This window comes from Anomalospiza imberbis, chromosome 2 (assembly GCF_031753505.1).
Source record: "Anomalospiza imberbis isolate Cuckoo-Finch-1a 21T00152 chromosome 2, ASM3175350v1, whole genome shotgun sequence".
Lineage (NCBI taxonomy): Eukaryota > Metazoa > Chordata > Aves > Passeriformes > Viduidae > Anomalospiza > Anomalospiza imberbis.
In genome coordinates this window covers 85,299,942-85,313,402 of record NC_089682.1, presented here as the reverse complement: position 1 = coordinate 85,313,402, position 13,461 = coordinate 85,299,942, and the positions used below count along the sequence as shown (strand labels likewise).

The following is a 13,461-nucleotide window of genomic DNA, read 5'->3' as shown; positions in this document are numbered from 1 at the left end:
AGCTACCTGCCAGGACCTCAAGCAGACGAGATGTGCTGGTCAGCACTGCCTGTGTGAGGCCGGATGACCACCATGTGAGTGGGCACTCCAGGGGAACGGTGCCTGCCACCCTGGTAGTGCTGAGTGCAGCGGCATGGGTTATGCAGCTTTGGTAGCTTCACACGCTGAGAGGAGATGAAGAGACAAGACAAGGACACTTGTTTGCGAGCCCAAAGAGTCTTTATTCCTCCAGGTGGGGCAGGAACAAAGGTGCTCTCGGGGTGGATGCAGTGACAAATGCCAAAAAAACAAAAGATGTCAGCAGATTAAATAGGCAGTGGGCAGACAGGGGTGTAAGCCTGTTTCACCCAATGTGGACAAATGAGAGACAGGATTGACAATCCACAGGGAGTGAGCAAACCTGACTGATGGGACCAAATAAGGAGAAAGCAGGGAGAGGTGAGAAGATTGACAGTTACCAGGGGATCCAAGTGGCGGGAACTCTCGGGGTAAACAACTTGCAACAAACCACTGTGAGGGGAAAAATGAGGGAGTACAAGAAACAAACCTAACCAACATTAATAAAACAACTGACTAAATAAACCCAAACCACAACAGATATATTCAGTGTGACTACAACTTCTTACAACAGGATATGGTAATGTTAGATGCTCTGGTATTCTCTCCCAGGTTAATTTGCAGCTCTTTAATGAGCAATATGGTTAACATGTACATTTTTATCATTCTTGATTTGAGCTGGGACTAGTGTTTCTCTTATTTTTTTCCTAGCCATCTGATGAAGATAATATCAGCTTTAATGTTCCAATGTCGGACATTGTGGAAGAAGATCATATTATAAAGGATGATTCAGGTCACCATGCTAACTCAAGAAAAGGTTGGAATGTAACAAACATGGAAGCTAAATACAGGGGAATTCTGTTGTTGATTGCATGCCTGCCTACTTACTCAGAAGGCTTTGTGTATGCATATGCAGTTGTTTAAAAATGAAAAAAGTATGCTACTTAGAAATTTTTTACTATACTGAATTCAGTCTACTAATTTTCAATAGCAATTCCAAAAAACTTGCTGCACCTTGTCTCAAGAGTTAGTAAGATCTGATACTGACTGGGGGAAGAAAAGTTAAAGTTGGTTTAAGCCATGCTATCCTTCAACTAATATCAATGTTCAGTAATATAGCAAAGTGCAATAACCAAGTCTATTTCTATAGCTGCAGTTAGTGTATATATAAAGCTTTTTTAGTCAGTCAGCATCACCTCTGGAAACAAGCAAATCTTTGTGTTTTGTGAGAGATCTAATTTTATCCAATTTTTTAAAAGTAACTTATATTTTTCTAAATTACAGTACATACTGATAAACAATGGTTCTCTAAGTTTTGCACATACTAATAATAAATAGCAGAATGAAGTCAGCAAATGGCATGTGGAAACCACATGAATAGGAGATGGCACATCCTCAGTGTTACCCACTTCCATGGAGAACTCACCAGAATTTGGTAGAATATGAAGAGAGATAACAATTTTATCCTACAGTGTATTAGCAAACTGGAGAGGGTAAATCATAGGATCATATCCTTGGAAATAGTATATGTAGGCAAAAGATTGGGACAGGCTCTGAACAATTTTGCTGGGTGTTTGATGGTTTGTTACAGCAGGGTAAAACTGAAATTGCATTCCATTGCAAGTCACTGCCTAAGACATCTGAATTTCTTAAAACACTGCACAGTTGTCCAGCTGTGTTCTTGTATTGGTACTGGCAAGACTGACCTTGCTGTTGTTCAAAACTGGCTCCAATAAGCCACAGCCCTTCTGATATACTACTGTGTATGCCCAGGGAATGGATTTATTACAATTTAGCATTTGGCATCACTGTTTACAATGACAGGATCTTAACCTGTTTGAAATTTTTAATGCAAATTTAAACTTCATTTTTCAAATAATTTTTTTTTTCATTGCTGTTTTAGTGGAATTCCATCAAGGATCTTCTCACACATTTGTCAATGATAAGTCACGAGACACAGAAAACCAGTTTGATGAACCGGATACTCTTACTACTGAATTTATGAGCTACATTAAGGCAAGTTTGTAACAATATTAAGTGAGGGAAAATATTTCTGCTACTTTCATAAGTGCAGAGTAAACAGGAATGATAAACAGCAGATATTTTAATAAAATAAGAGACTGCAGCTGATATTAATTGTTTTAAAAATATACAGAAAGCAAAAATAAGCAGGTAGGTTTAAAATTATTACAATTGATCTAGGACAATTTACCCAAAACTCTATTTAGGATATGTGAGAATTATCCTTTAACTATGTTTGACACTTTAAGAAAAATGGCAGTTTTTTTCTGTGCTATTTACTTTATATTTTGAATCCCATGGTTTACTGTGTTTGTTACATTGCTAAGATGCGAGATGACTTTGTGCTAGCTGTGGTGGCTAAAGTTTTGAAGTAATGTTATGGTATTAAAGTACATTTTCCCAAATTTTTAAATTTATAGTAGCAGCTCAGAGATCCTTAAAGACAAATTATATCAAATCACCTAGAATAAGTGCTGCATTTCTGTTGTCTTATGGTATGTACCCTTGTTACAGGAAAACATCATGGTCTTTATTCCTGTAAGGTGAAGAAAGATGAAAAAGAATGGCTTTATTCATTCTACTAGGGATTGTCACTGGGAAATGAGCCATCATTGGAGAATGTTAGAGAAGCTGGTACACTCTTCAGTGTCACATACAGCAGAATTGGGTAGAATTTATTGGTACAGGATGATGCAACTGATGTGCTAAACACATGACACAAAAGAGGATAAGCCTCTGTTTTCTGCTGTTTCTTCTGTTGAAGTACAAATACATATTCATTCAGAGAGCTTCTGTCTTTACTGGCAGCTGAACTACTTCAGTGCTCCTACCAGTCTGAGATGAAAGAGTTGCAAAACACAAAGTGGAAGCATAAAAAAGATTCAGGTTTTCAAATAAGTAGCACCTCATATTTATAGGTGTGGGGAATCTAATTTGATTGCATTGAACCCAAAATAACTGGCTGACTGATATGAATTCCTGGATGCAACTTGTGTTCCAATTTGTTCCTTTTAAAAAAGAAATGATTCATGGCTGTCAAAATTGTCAAATATGAATCCTGTTAATAGTTATGCATGAAGTACATAATTGCCACTGTTTGCATGTTTGGAATTTCCTTGCTTTGTAAACAAATCTGGCTGCAGTAGGAGAGCAAGGAGAAGGAGAGTTGGGATCGTGCTTAATTGAAGCATTGTTTCTATATGCCAGAAAGTCACAAATGGAATCTGGGACATAGAACAAAGAATTCTTATGCTGCTTGACTTTCTTGTCACAGTTAAGGGAGGGTAAGGGCTGTTGACCTCAATAAAATCTTCTGAATAGAAGATCCTGTAATCAGTATCTTAAGAGTGAGGAATGGAGCAGAGTGTTGGATTGCTTCAACCAGCCAACCTAAGATGTTACATAAATTAGGTCAGTGCTGAGTCAGAAAGCAAAATTTGTTTGCCTACTTAATTGCAAAGTTCAGTTCTCATGATCACTTTTGTCTGCTTGCAGAGCAGAGCAGCAGAGTGTGATGAATTGTTGAGAATAGAAGAGGACGCACAATGGCAAGCAGACGAAATGTGAGTATTTTTTATGTATCTATTAATAATTAGCTATGTCATTTAATTAGTTTGACCAGGACTGGTATGACTTTGCTGTTTAATAATTTTGTAGATTTGGAGGCATGACAATAGCATAACCTTGCACTTTGTGTGTGCTCAATGTTTTACATTTTATGGCTGAATAGAGTGTATAATATATTACAACTAATAATTTGTATGCCCCAATAACTTTTTATCTATGTAGAATGCAATCTTTTTTTAATTAGGTACTTTGATATTTTGTTTATTAAAGGCATTGCTGAAAAAAGATCATCCAAACTTGTAAGATCGAAATTTATTGTACATTTTAAAAATCAATTTAATTAGAAAACATATTGCATTCTTTTTCTTACTTGCCATAATTTTAACCTTGAAGCAATCATTAGTTTATAGATATTACTTCCAGAGTAGAACAAGTGAACATCAGTTGCTAAGTGCAAAAGGAAAGGAAATTCAACATGACTGTACTGTGAAATTGTCACTCGTCAGAACAGTGTAGTCTGATATAATATTAAAAAAAGATCCAAACCTGAAGGGAGGAAAGAATAAATACTTTCTGAAAGAGCCTTATTGGCAGAACTAATGGGAGGTTATATTTCTAATCCCTAAAAAGAACTATAAATGTTGAAAAGCAAAAGAAAGCAAGCTGGCCCTTATAAAAACTCATTGTGTTTACTATTCATGCTGAAAAAATACACGGGATGAGTGACTTTAAGAGTCAGATATTGGCAAAAAAATTTTCAATTTTAGAAGTTATTTTGTTTCATTGAATGCTTAAAGTTGTACTTCATCACATTTATTTATGTATGTATTAGGCTGGGGGGCTTAGTGAAGGACAAAGTGTTGGAGAGTTTTTTTCAGAAGAAGTTCTTTCCATAAATTCAGCAAATCCCAATGTGCAGAGAGGCTCTTTTTCCCCCTATAGTGTTTGCATGCTAGTTGGAAGGTGCACCTCTCACACTGAAATTCAGACTACCCTTGATAATTGCTGTTGTACCTTTTTTTGAATGTTTTTGTTTTCTGTTATAGAATAAATTTATCAGAAGAACAAACTATTGATATAGCAATGATAGAACAACTAAGAGAAGCTGTAGATTTATTACAAGATTCCAACAGGTATGCTTACAGTAGCTGATATATAATAGTATAACAATATAATGTAATATATCTTCATTTTTTTTGTGAATTACATTAGAGTTGTCTTTTAACCTACAACTGAAAGCTCTCTGGAGTTACCAAATGCTTTGTTAGCATACCAGTGTGTGCAAGGTAGTTAAGAAGGAAACTCAACTTCTCTCTCTAGTGTCTAGACAAGATTCCCAGTAATTTAAGAAGGTATAAAAGAAACCAGAGGTGAGGACACCCCTTAACCATTCATCTCATGTACACTACTGTGATTATCTGAAGTTTTGTGTAGGATTGTCACATTTCTTTTAGGGACTATAAATTTTCCTCTTACTCATGCTTGGTATATATTGTTGGAATGAGAAGGCTTCTGGCCCATCTTCATGCCAGTTCAATGAACCCATAAAGGAGGTGCCTGAATTAGTGGAGTTTCTTTAGTTTTCTGAAATCCAAAGGAGGAAGAGGCAAAGAAATTTATTTAGATTTCCCCTGACTACAGAAGACAAGCTTTTGTAATTTAGATGCCCATTTTATGTGGCCAAAGTCACATAGAATGGCTCTGGAACTGTGGCTAAACAAAAGAATAAGTATTTAAAAGTAAGCAAGTGATTGCCCTACTGGAAAAGTATGACACTAGTGGTGCCTGTAGTTCTGTCTGTCCGGATGCTTGCTATTGCTTTTCTTAGTGTTATCACCTTCAGAAATTAAGTTAATTTCAAAGCTCATTTTAATTCTTACTTCTATGAAGTAGCTGGTTTGCAGCTTCATTTCTCTGAAGATCAGCAACCTCCTTGTCACTTCAGCCTTAAGTATATTTGGTTCTCTTTCCTCCCTTGATAGCTACTTGCTTTTGTGACTACACTGTTCTTCACTTTAAATGCCTATTTTGAACTGCTTTTTCACCTAGTAGACTTTTTTACTTTTAGGACAGAAATTGATTCCTGCTGGTATTTCTAGAGAGAGAGTTAGCTGGTTTGATTTTGCAGCATGTAAAGAAAACTTGAATTTTTGAATCATACACTAAATACTTGAATCAAAAATATTTTTGCTTAATAAAATGTTGTAAAATTAGGAAATCTCTTTAGTTCCTTTAGCTTCCTAGTACCATTGCTTCTGCATCTCATATGAGGCTTATTACTTTCTCAGAAGAATGTCGTAGTTAAAAAAGGAAAGTGTTTGTTTTGGAAAAAAAACACCAGCAAAAACATTTTAGTTGTTAGCCTGATAAATTTTGTCATTTTGCTTTTTTTTCTTTTCAGACATTGCCCTAATATTTCCTACATATTTAGGTACTTCTGTTAAATTAAGAAGGTCAATAAAATACAGAAAATCTGGTTTTTGTTTACACACAGATATACTTTCATTAGTAATGCTACAGTAAATTTCAAAAATTGCTTTTAGAAATGGCTAATCATATCATTTATGTCTGTATTTCTCTACTGTTGTTTTTACAGCATATTGGAGTGTTTGTGGCTGTAATTTCTTTTTCTAACTTTAAAATATGAGCATTTATATTTAATTTTCTGAGTGCCATGTAGACTTTTGAACATACGCCTCCTGTATATTAGCATCCAGACCTAAGCAGCAAGATACATTTGAGTACCCAGTACTTGTCAAATGATGCTATAGACTTCCAGTCCTCTGGGCCGTGGGTTCCTCATAATTTTTTTTTAATAATTACTGGATTTTATGGCATTTTGTTATATACTTGCTTTATATAAAGCAGTGTGAGAATTTATTTTTCTCATACTCAAGTGGTTTTATATCTAGAAAGGGAATGTAAATGCTTTTATTGCTCCTTACTTTAAGATATACAAAACTGGCACTTGCTTTTAACTTAAACCTAGAGCATGTCAACCATTGTAATTTTTCCAGTTTCCTTTGTGCATCCATAAAACTCTGGTGGCCTAGTCAAGGTAACCTGGTTGAAATAACTAACTCTATCTAGGACCATCCTTATCTGACACTGAAGACCGTTTAGGAGGAAATACTGCAGGGGCTGAAGCAGTTCTCATGCTGGCACACCTAATGTGCACTGACTGGAATTCTTTCAAGCTGTTTTTGCTACTGGGTGTGATTATTAAATGTGTAAAGTGCTTGTCCAGTTACTGTAGGTTTAGTGTTCTGCAGAATTTAAAATCTGCACACCCTATTACATAGACAGCATTTTGTTTCTGGGAAGATATTTCAGATTCAACCTTTTTCAATATTTTTGATGTTTGCATTGTATTTCTATATTTGCTTTCCTATATTTCCTGCTTTCTTTCATTTTCTGTTTCACTGCTTTATTTTCAGCCATTGTAAATTAAGTGGAAATATCTAGGCAGGACTGTGTCTTCCATTTGAACACTGAGTTCTAGAGGTTAGATACAGAAATCTGCAGGCTTCTAGATAACAACGTGATTGTTGGTAGTAAACAAGTCCTTTTGTTTTGATATAAGCCATTGCTCTGGGTGGTACTTTGCAGATGAAGCCATGAATGATGCTTCAGACTGAACTGAAGCATCAGGAGGCATTTCCAAAAGCTCTTAAGAGATGGCACAGAACGGGTTAAAAAGATAACTATAAAAGTATTTAATGTGTATATTTGTTTGAAATTAAATATTGAACATAATGGTTACCAAAGTTATAGCCCGGTACAATGTTTTTATTTCAATTAAGATTGAGATTGCAGATTAAGCATGGATATTTCAGACAGCAGTGCTGTGAATCTGTATCCCACAGAACCGGCACCGGTTTTAGAATTTCACACATCTACAGTAAAGTGTGTCTATATACCTTCTTTAGAAAAAAAATAATTTGTTAAATGCATCATGTACAAGTTACTACACAATGAATTATGTATTTGCCTTTGTCTTTATACATAGTGGTCAAATACAGATGGACATGTCTTCTCTTGGTCAGGTATGTTAAATGAGTGTATAATTACAAAATATTCCGGGGGGGAAAGACAGAAAATGAACCCACAATTTCATCAATTGGTAATCTGCCAAGTAGGGAAGGGAAAAAATAAGTAGTCTGAAGGGCAAAACTAATTCTTCTTTAGCATATTTATGGAATTGTTGTGGGGTTTGTTTGTTTGGTTTTGTCTGTGTGTGTGTCTGTATATGTAAAAATTTTCTGTGTTTCTCTGTTACTTTTTCATTGTAGTTTCCCCACCCTGTCTCCCTGTATGCCAGTTCAGCTATGCATCATCATCCACCATTAGACCCACCCCTCTCCCCATCTCCATCCTTTGGTGTAGGAAAACAGTATATTCATGAAGAATAGCCCCAAAATAAATTGTAAAATAAAAATTAGTGGTTTTCCAGAGTACTGTCACTCTAGTTAAAGAGAGTATAGTTAAAGTATGGGGTTTGAGTTTTACAGTGTGATAAATGTTGCTTATTATTTGTTCCATATCCTGTCTGGTGAAATGATGTTTTTCATTAAGTACTTGGTTTAGATTTTCATTATCCACCTGTTAGTGCTGGAACTGCACTTACATAGTATCTACTTGCTTTTCTGCCTGCTTTTCATCACAGTATTTGTAAGAAAGACTTCAAGGTAATGCTATGTAAAAAAAAAAAAAAAAAAAAAAAAAAAGCCAACAAAGTTCTATTTCCAGTAGTACAGACAGAAGAGTTATTTATCGTGCAGGGAGAAAATGCTGAAGAGGAGCTGGAATTCCAGAGGAGGAGGGAGTTGATTATGGAGAAAGCAAAGCCTGAGGCAAGAACTTGTGAACACGGTGAAAAATGGTCATTGAGCCAGGTATGGAAGTGTCCAGATGCAATAAATGTGAAAACATTTGGAATGGATCATTGCATTCTGTCAATTAGTGTGTGGGGATAATGGGTTTAGGCCCAGTGTGGGGATTGGGCTTTTTTTTGCCTTAGCATGAATCTCAAGGTTTGACTGTAAATGGAAAGTTGATTAAGACCTATCCCTTTGGAAAGAACTTATATTATAAATATATCCAATAAAAGCATAAGAGTTGCAGAGGTTGCATTCCCCTGGAAAAAATGTCATCTCCAAGTTAGATCTTCAAGAAAATGAAGTACCTGACTCCTTTTCTCCCCTTACTCCAAATATTCTTTTGTAGTTATATAAGTTTCTAAGTTTATGTTAACAGCAGTTTTTTATTGTATTTAATATTGCAAGTAGACTGTATATAGGTTAAGATGATAGTTTTTAAAGTTTTAAAAATATTTTAAGATTTGTACATTGTAATGATTCAGAAATGTAGAGCAACAGAAAAAACTTCAATATTTGGGGCATATGTTATTTCTTCAGAACTTGCTATATAGGGATTTTGTGACTGCACTTGGCAAGGAGATTGTGAGAACAAAATTACGGAAGATGCTGTCCATATTGGCAGTACCTTAATATTGTCTGTTCTATCCAGAAATAGGGGTTTTTTTTGGTTTATCTTGATGCTTTTCAAATATTCTTATGTATAATCATCATAAGATCAAATACTACTATGATAAAGCTCTGTGACTGTTGGACCTAATGTTCCAAGTGCTCTCTTTTGTTTCCATTTTTTGTCAATTAAAAAAAAAATTGACCCTAAGGAAATTGTTTTGGATTGAATTATAATTTACCTCTGCTTATGCCAGTTGTCTTTCTGCTGAGTTATGTTTGTTGCTGAATTAATGATTTTGTTTCATATTTGTCAATGTGGTGTACATGTTTCCAATGTAACTATAACAGAAGTGGTAACAAAAGGTATGTTATGTTGCAATTATAAATGGAATTGTTTACAGAATACCTCTCTTCAAATCTGTATTGAAAATCTGTATTTGCAAATGAAACCTTCATGATAGTTTAATTAAAAGAAATATGCTGCATTTTCACCAACAAACATTAAAATCTTATAAATGCACTTATAATCCTTTAGTATTGAAGCAAAAAATTGAATGACAAATCTGTGTGAATCATTTCCAAATGCTTTTTAAAAAAAAGTTCTTCAGCTAGCAATAGAAGTATTTATGATTCATGCAAATTATTCATTGCAGTGAAAAAAAATTAAGTATTAATGTGTATTTGACTATAATTTACTAATCTATAATTAACTATTATATATTATATATATACTAATATATAATTTACTATTTGACTATAATAGTAAAATTTCCCATTGCAGTGTATCACTAATATAGGTTCTGAAATATTTTTTGTCTTTTCTTCCTTTTTTTTTTCTTTCCAAACATGCAGAATGATCTAATTGTTTGGAACACAAGTGGGCAAACCTCTCACAATGAGGTAAGATGTTATTTGTTTGTCTCTTATATGTTCTATATGAATGTTTCATAGACCAAATTAATCATAACTGAATTCCACAGAACATATGACTGAGATTTGCATCAGAAATGAAAATGTGGTTTGCTTGGCATGTGGTCTTGTCATCTCAGAGATTTACCAGGGTATAAAAATATACTTTCTGATCAGTTTGTTTCAGAGTTATGCAGTTTAGTATTGTTCAACAAGATTTTCTATTGATTTCAGTGCAGTTTCTTTTTGCACAGTTGTTTCATGTCCCTGATTAGTTTTCAGAAAGGAATCTGATTTTATTGATCCTGTGGCTTTCTAGTGTCAATCTCATTGGAATATCAAAAAGGTAAAAACTGTATGGAGCTCCTTATGGAGATTTACTTACTTTATTTATTTGTGCAGAAATAGGGCTTCTCTCTCTATATTCCATTGGGCATAAGCATCTTGCAAATTCATGAGCACCCAGCCATTGTCCACCAGTCTTGGTGATGAAATTCTGTGGTTCCCAGCTCCCAATGGAATCACTTTTTAAATGGGATTCCCATTATGGAGTTTGGTCATAAGACTCTTTCTGTGTTGCCATTGGTGGTATGATGATTATACTTCCCCCTGTCCTGTATGTTGCTGCTCCATTCTTCCTGCTGAGCTCTTAGCCTAGTTCAGGGTCAGGGGAGATCCTGCTCTTAAGCATAAGAGGCAGACATAAGCTTAATTTCTTCCTTTCTGTTTTTAATGCAGAAATTTGGCGTTGAATGGAAAATACCACAGAGAATCATAATTAATTCTGTGAAAGAAACAAACATTAGAGAAAAACAGCCCTTTGCTTTGTTTTTTTAAAATGTACTCTGCCACAAAATGTATGTTTGATAGAACCAAGTGATGATATGGGAGAAAACTGAGAAATAATTGAGTTTATTTATAACTAGGGGAATATCTTGCTGTCTTTTGTCAGAAACTGGTCTTTTCTAGCGGAGAAATAGGGTGCAATAAAAAAGGGAGATTATCATAGGTTTGGGACTATATTGTGATCAGATTATGGGAATAGTTATAGCATGCAGTAGTGTTAACTTAGCATTTTCCATGGTCAGGTATGCTGAGATATATTCTGGGTGTTATTCTAACTTTGATGTATGTTCTTGAATTACACAGAATAGGGATAAAAGTCCAACAATGTCTCCTACTACAAACACCACAATCCCTTTTGGCCTGAAGCCACGATCAGGTAATGTGGGAGACCAGTTTATGTGTACTGGTTTGGGGTTTTTTACATCTCTGTTATTATTAGATATCTCTATTTTCCCCCCTTAAAAGTAAGCGATGTAACATTTTCTGTACAACAGTTAGAAGAAATTTTGAACATTTTAAGGTTCTCTAGTTTTGAATCAAGATTGAATTTGTAAGAACTGTTTATTTGGCACATTATATATGGATCATTTTTCATTCATTACTAGTAAATTGGGTGTTTTATAAAGTTATATGTGTATTAAAAATGTGTTCGGATATAACTGCACATATTTTATATGCATATACATATTTATCATCTGTGCTGACATACTAGTTGAAATAAGATTTTTTGCTTGATTGTTATGTGGTGATACAGTTTAGATTTTGTTGAATAATATATGCAAATAATTAGGCTAGTTTGGAAAACACCTGTTTTGCTCTGAAAATTTTTCACTTAATTGGGTCAGTCAGTAGTTATGCTTGAGTAAAGATCAAGCATTATGGAAAGGTTACATCTTTACTACAGCCAACAACTGAGTTCAGTGAATTTGCAATGCACTGTATCTGCATAACCACCAGTCTTTTAACAAGCAGCAGTTTATTTAAAAGCAAACAAACTAAACCTAAAAGCAAGTAACAACAAAAAACCTCCTAAACTTAGAGGTGTATCTGAGGGCTTGAATAAAAACTTCCTTTAAAAACTGGATTAGCTACACGATTTAATTCAGTTTTTGCCTTCTCTGTGCTGAGGTAGTCAATATTAACTCATGCCATGTCAACTTTAATGAGTGCCTGTAGGTTTTCAGTATGTTTCAGCATACTAAGACCATAGTTCTAGTTTCTCTCATTCACCACCAAAGGCTTTTAATCAAGTGATGGTAAACCCCTACAAGCTTGTAGTTTCCATAACAGAATACTTGGTAATAATGGCAGCAGTTTGTGAAACTGCTGGTGAAACATTGCAAAAATGTTTATGAAATTGTACCCATAGATTTGGTTGGGTTATTTTTTGCTTTAGGTTTTTTTTAAGTGTTAGAAAGCTGGTTTTATGAAGGAATATACTTTAAGTTTCTCATGTAGTTGTGATATGTAGTTAGATCTGTTCAACTGCATTTCTTTGGTTTTTGGAATGTTAAATGCTCGGTCTGTTTTGCTCCTGATGATTTAGAAATGTTGATATTTCTACATAAATTTAAAATACGGGTTAAATGATGAGCAAATGGGTCCTTTCAGGATCTGTTGAAAATAAAACATTGAGTAATATTGCATAGTCCAGTGGCAATATTGCAATATCATTGTCAGGAGAAAAAGCAAAGGGGCCCTCTGCTGCTTTCACAGGATGTGGGCTGTGTTATGAGCCCACAGTGAAATCTGCTGCTGGGGATTTGGAAGCTGCTTTGTGGAAGAATATGCAAGACACTGACTTCTTGTTCAAGTGTTAGTTTAACATGCACTTCTGGACCTTGGCATACCGTGCCTGAGTTTCTTATACTTAATGGCTAGAATAGGTCTATGCAAAATAGCCTAGTGACTCTTTTTTGAGAGAATTTCTAGAAAGACTGGATTGCAGTGTTTGCAACAAAACCTCCAAGTCACATGAGTCAAGACCAGATGTCCTACACTTCATCCCCTTTTTATATATTGCAGCTGTGTATAGCCTCATTGAATACCAAAGTCAGTTGGTTAGAACCTGCTGATTTTCTGCACTGTACTAATTGAAGCTCATATATTCTAAAAGCTTTGAGCATGCCAGTACTGGAGTGTCTTTTGGTCACGTTACGGTTGCATTAAACTTGATAACGTGAATTTATTTTCTTTTCCATATGAGACACAACAGGCACTAAGACCCATTACTGCACAGTTTCTCACCTGATCATGTCTAGCTTCAGTCATCTACCTTTATACCATGGTATATATATACTTGGCAATACTAAAACTTTACATCCAGTTTCAAATAAAAATGCAGTATATTATGTAGCACCATGTAGCAAAATGAAACCTTGCGAAGGCATAGTAAAGCTGCATATTGTTTCATCTTCTGCTGCTTTGCTAACAAATAAGAAATATTTACAGATAGAAGTAGTACATGACTGAAAATACTGGCATGTTTGTGAAGCCCGCATGTTTTTCCTTTTAAAGCTGGTTTGCTTGGCAGGTCTGTAGTTCCTTCATTGTATTTCCTGTAAAACTTTGT

At 34.9% G+C, this 13,461-nt stretch overlaps 1 protein-coding gene across 7 annotated transcripts in view; it reads left to right on the top strand.

The window, feature by feature from the left end:
* Positions 1–13,461, top strand: part of LRCH1 (leucine rich repeats and calponin homology domain containing 1) — a 117,233-nt gene that overhangs the window by 70,722 nt on the left and 33,050 nt on the right. For 5 of the 7 annotated variants that reach the window (XR_010996526.1, XR_010996522.1, XR_010996524.1 and 2 more), the window contains exons 8-15: positions 769–874; positions 1,961–2,073; positions 3,574–3,641; positions 4,692–4,778; positions 7,655–7,691; positions 8,427–8,540; positions 9,987–10,034; positions 11,193–11,265. Coding sequence is in view for 2 of the 7 variants with exons in the window: in XM_068182172.1 (XP_068038273.1) it covers positions 769–874; positions 1,961–2,073; positions 3,574–3,641; positions 4,692–4,778; positions 7,655–7,691; positions 8,427–8,540; positions 9,987–10,034; positions 11,193–11,265 (646 nt within the window). In the remaining 5 variants the exon portion in view is untranslated. The remainder of the gene's footprint in view (positions 1–768; positions 875–1,960; positions 2,074–3,573; positions 3,642–4,691; positions 4,779–7,654; positions 7,692–8,426; positions 8,541–9,986; positions 10,035–11,192; positions 11,266–13,461) is intronic. The other 2 variants (XR_010996523.1, XR_010996525.1) reach the window with 1 other exon arrangement.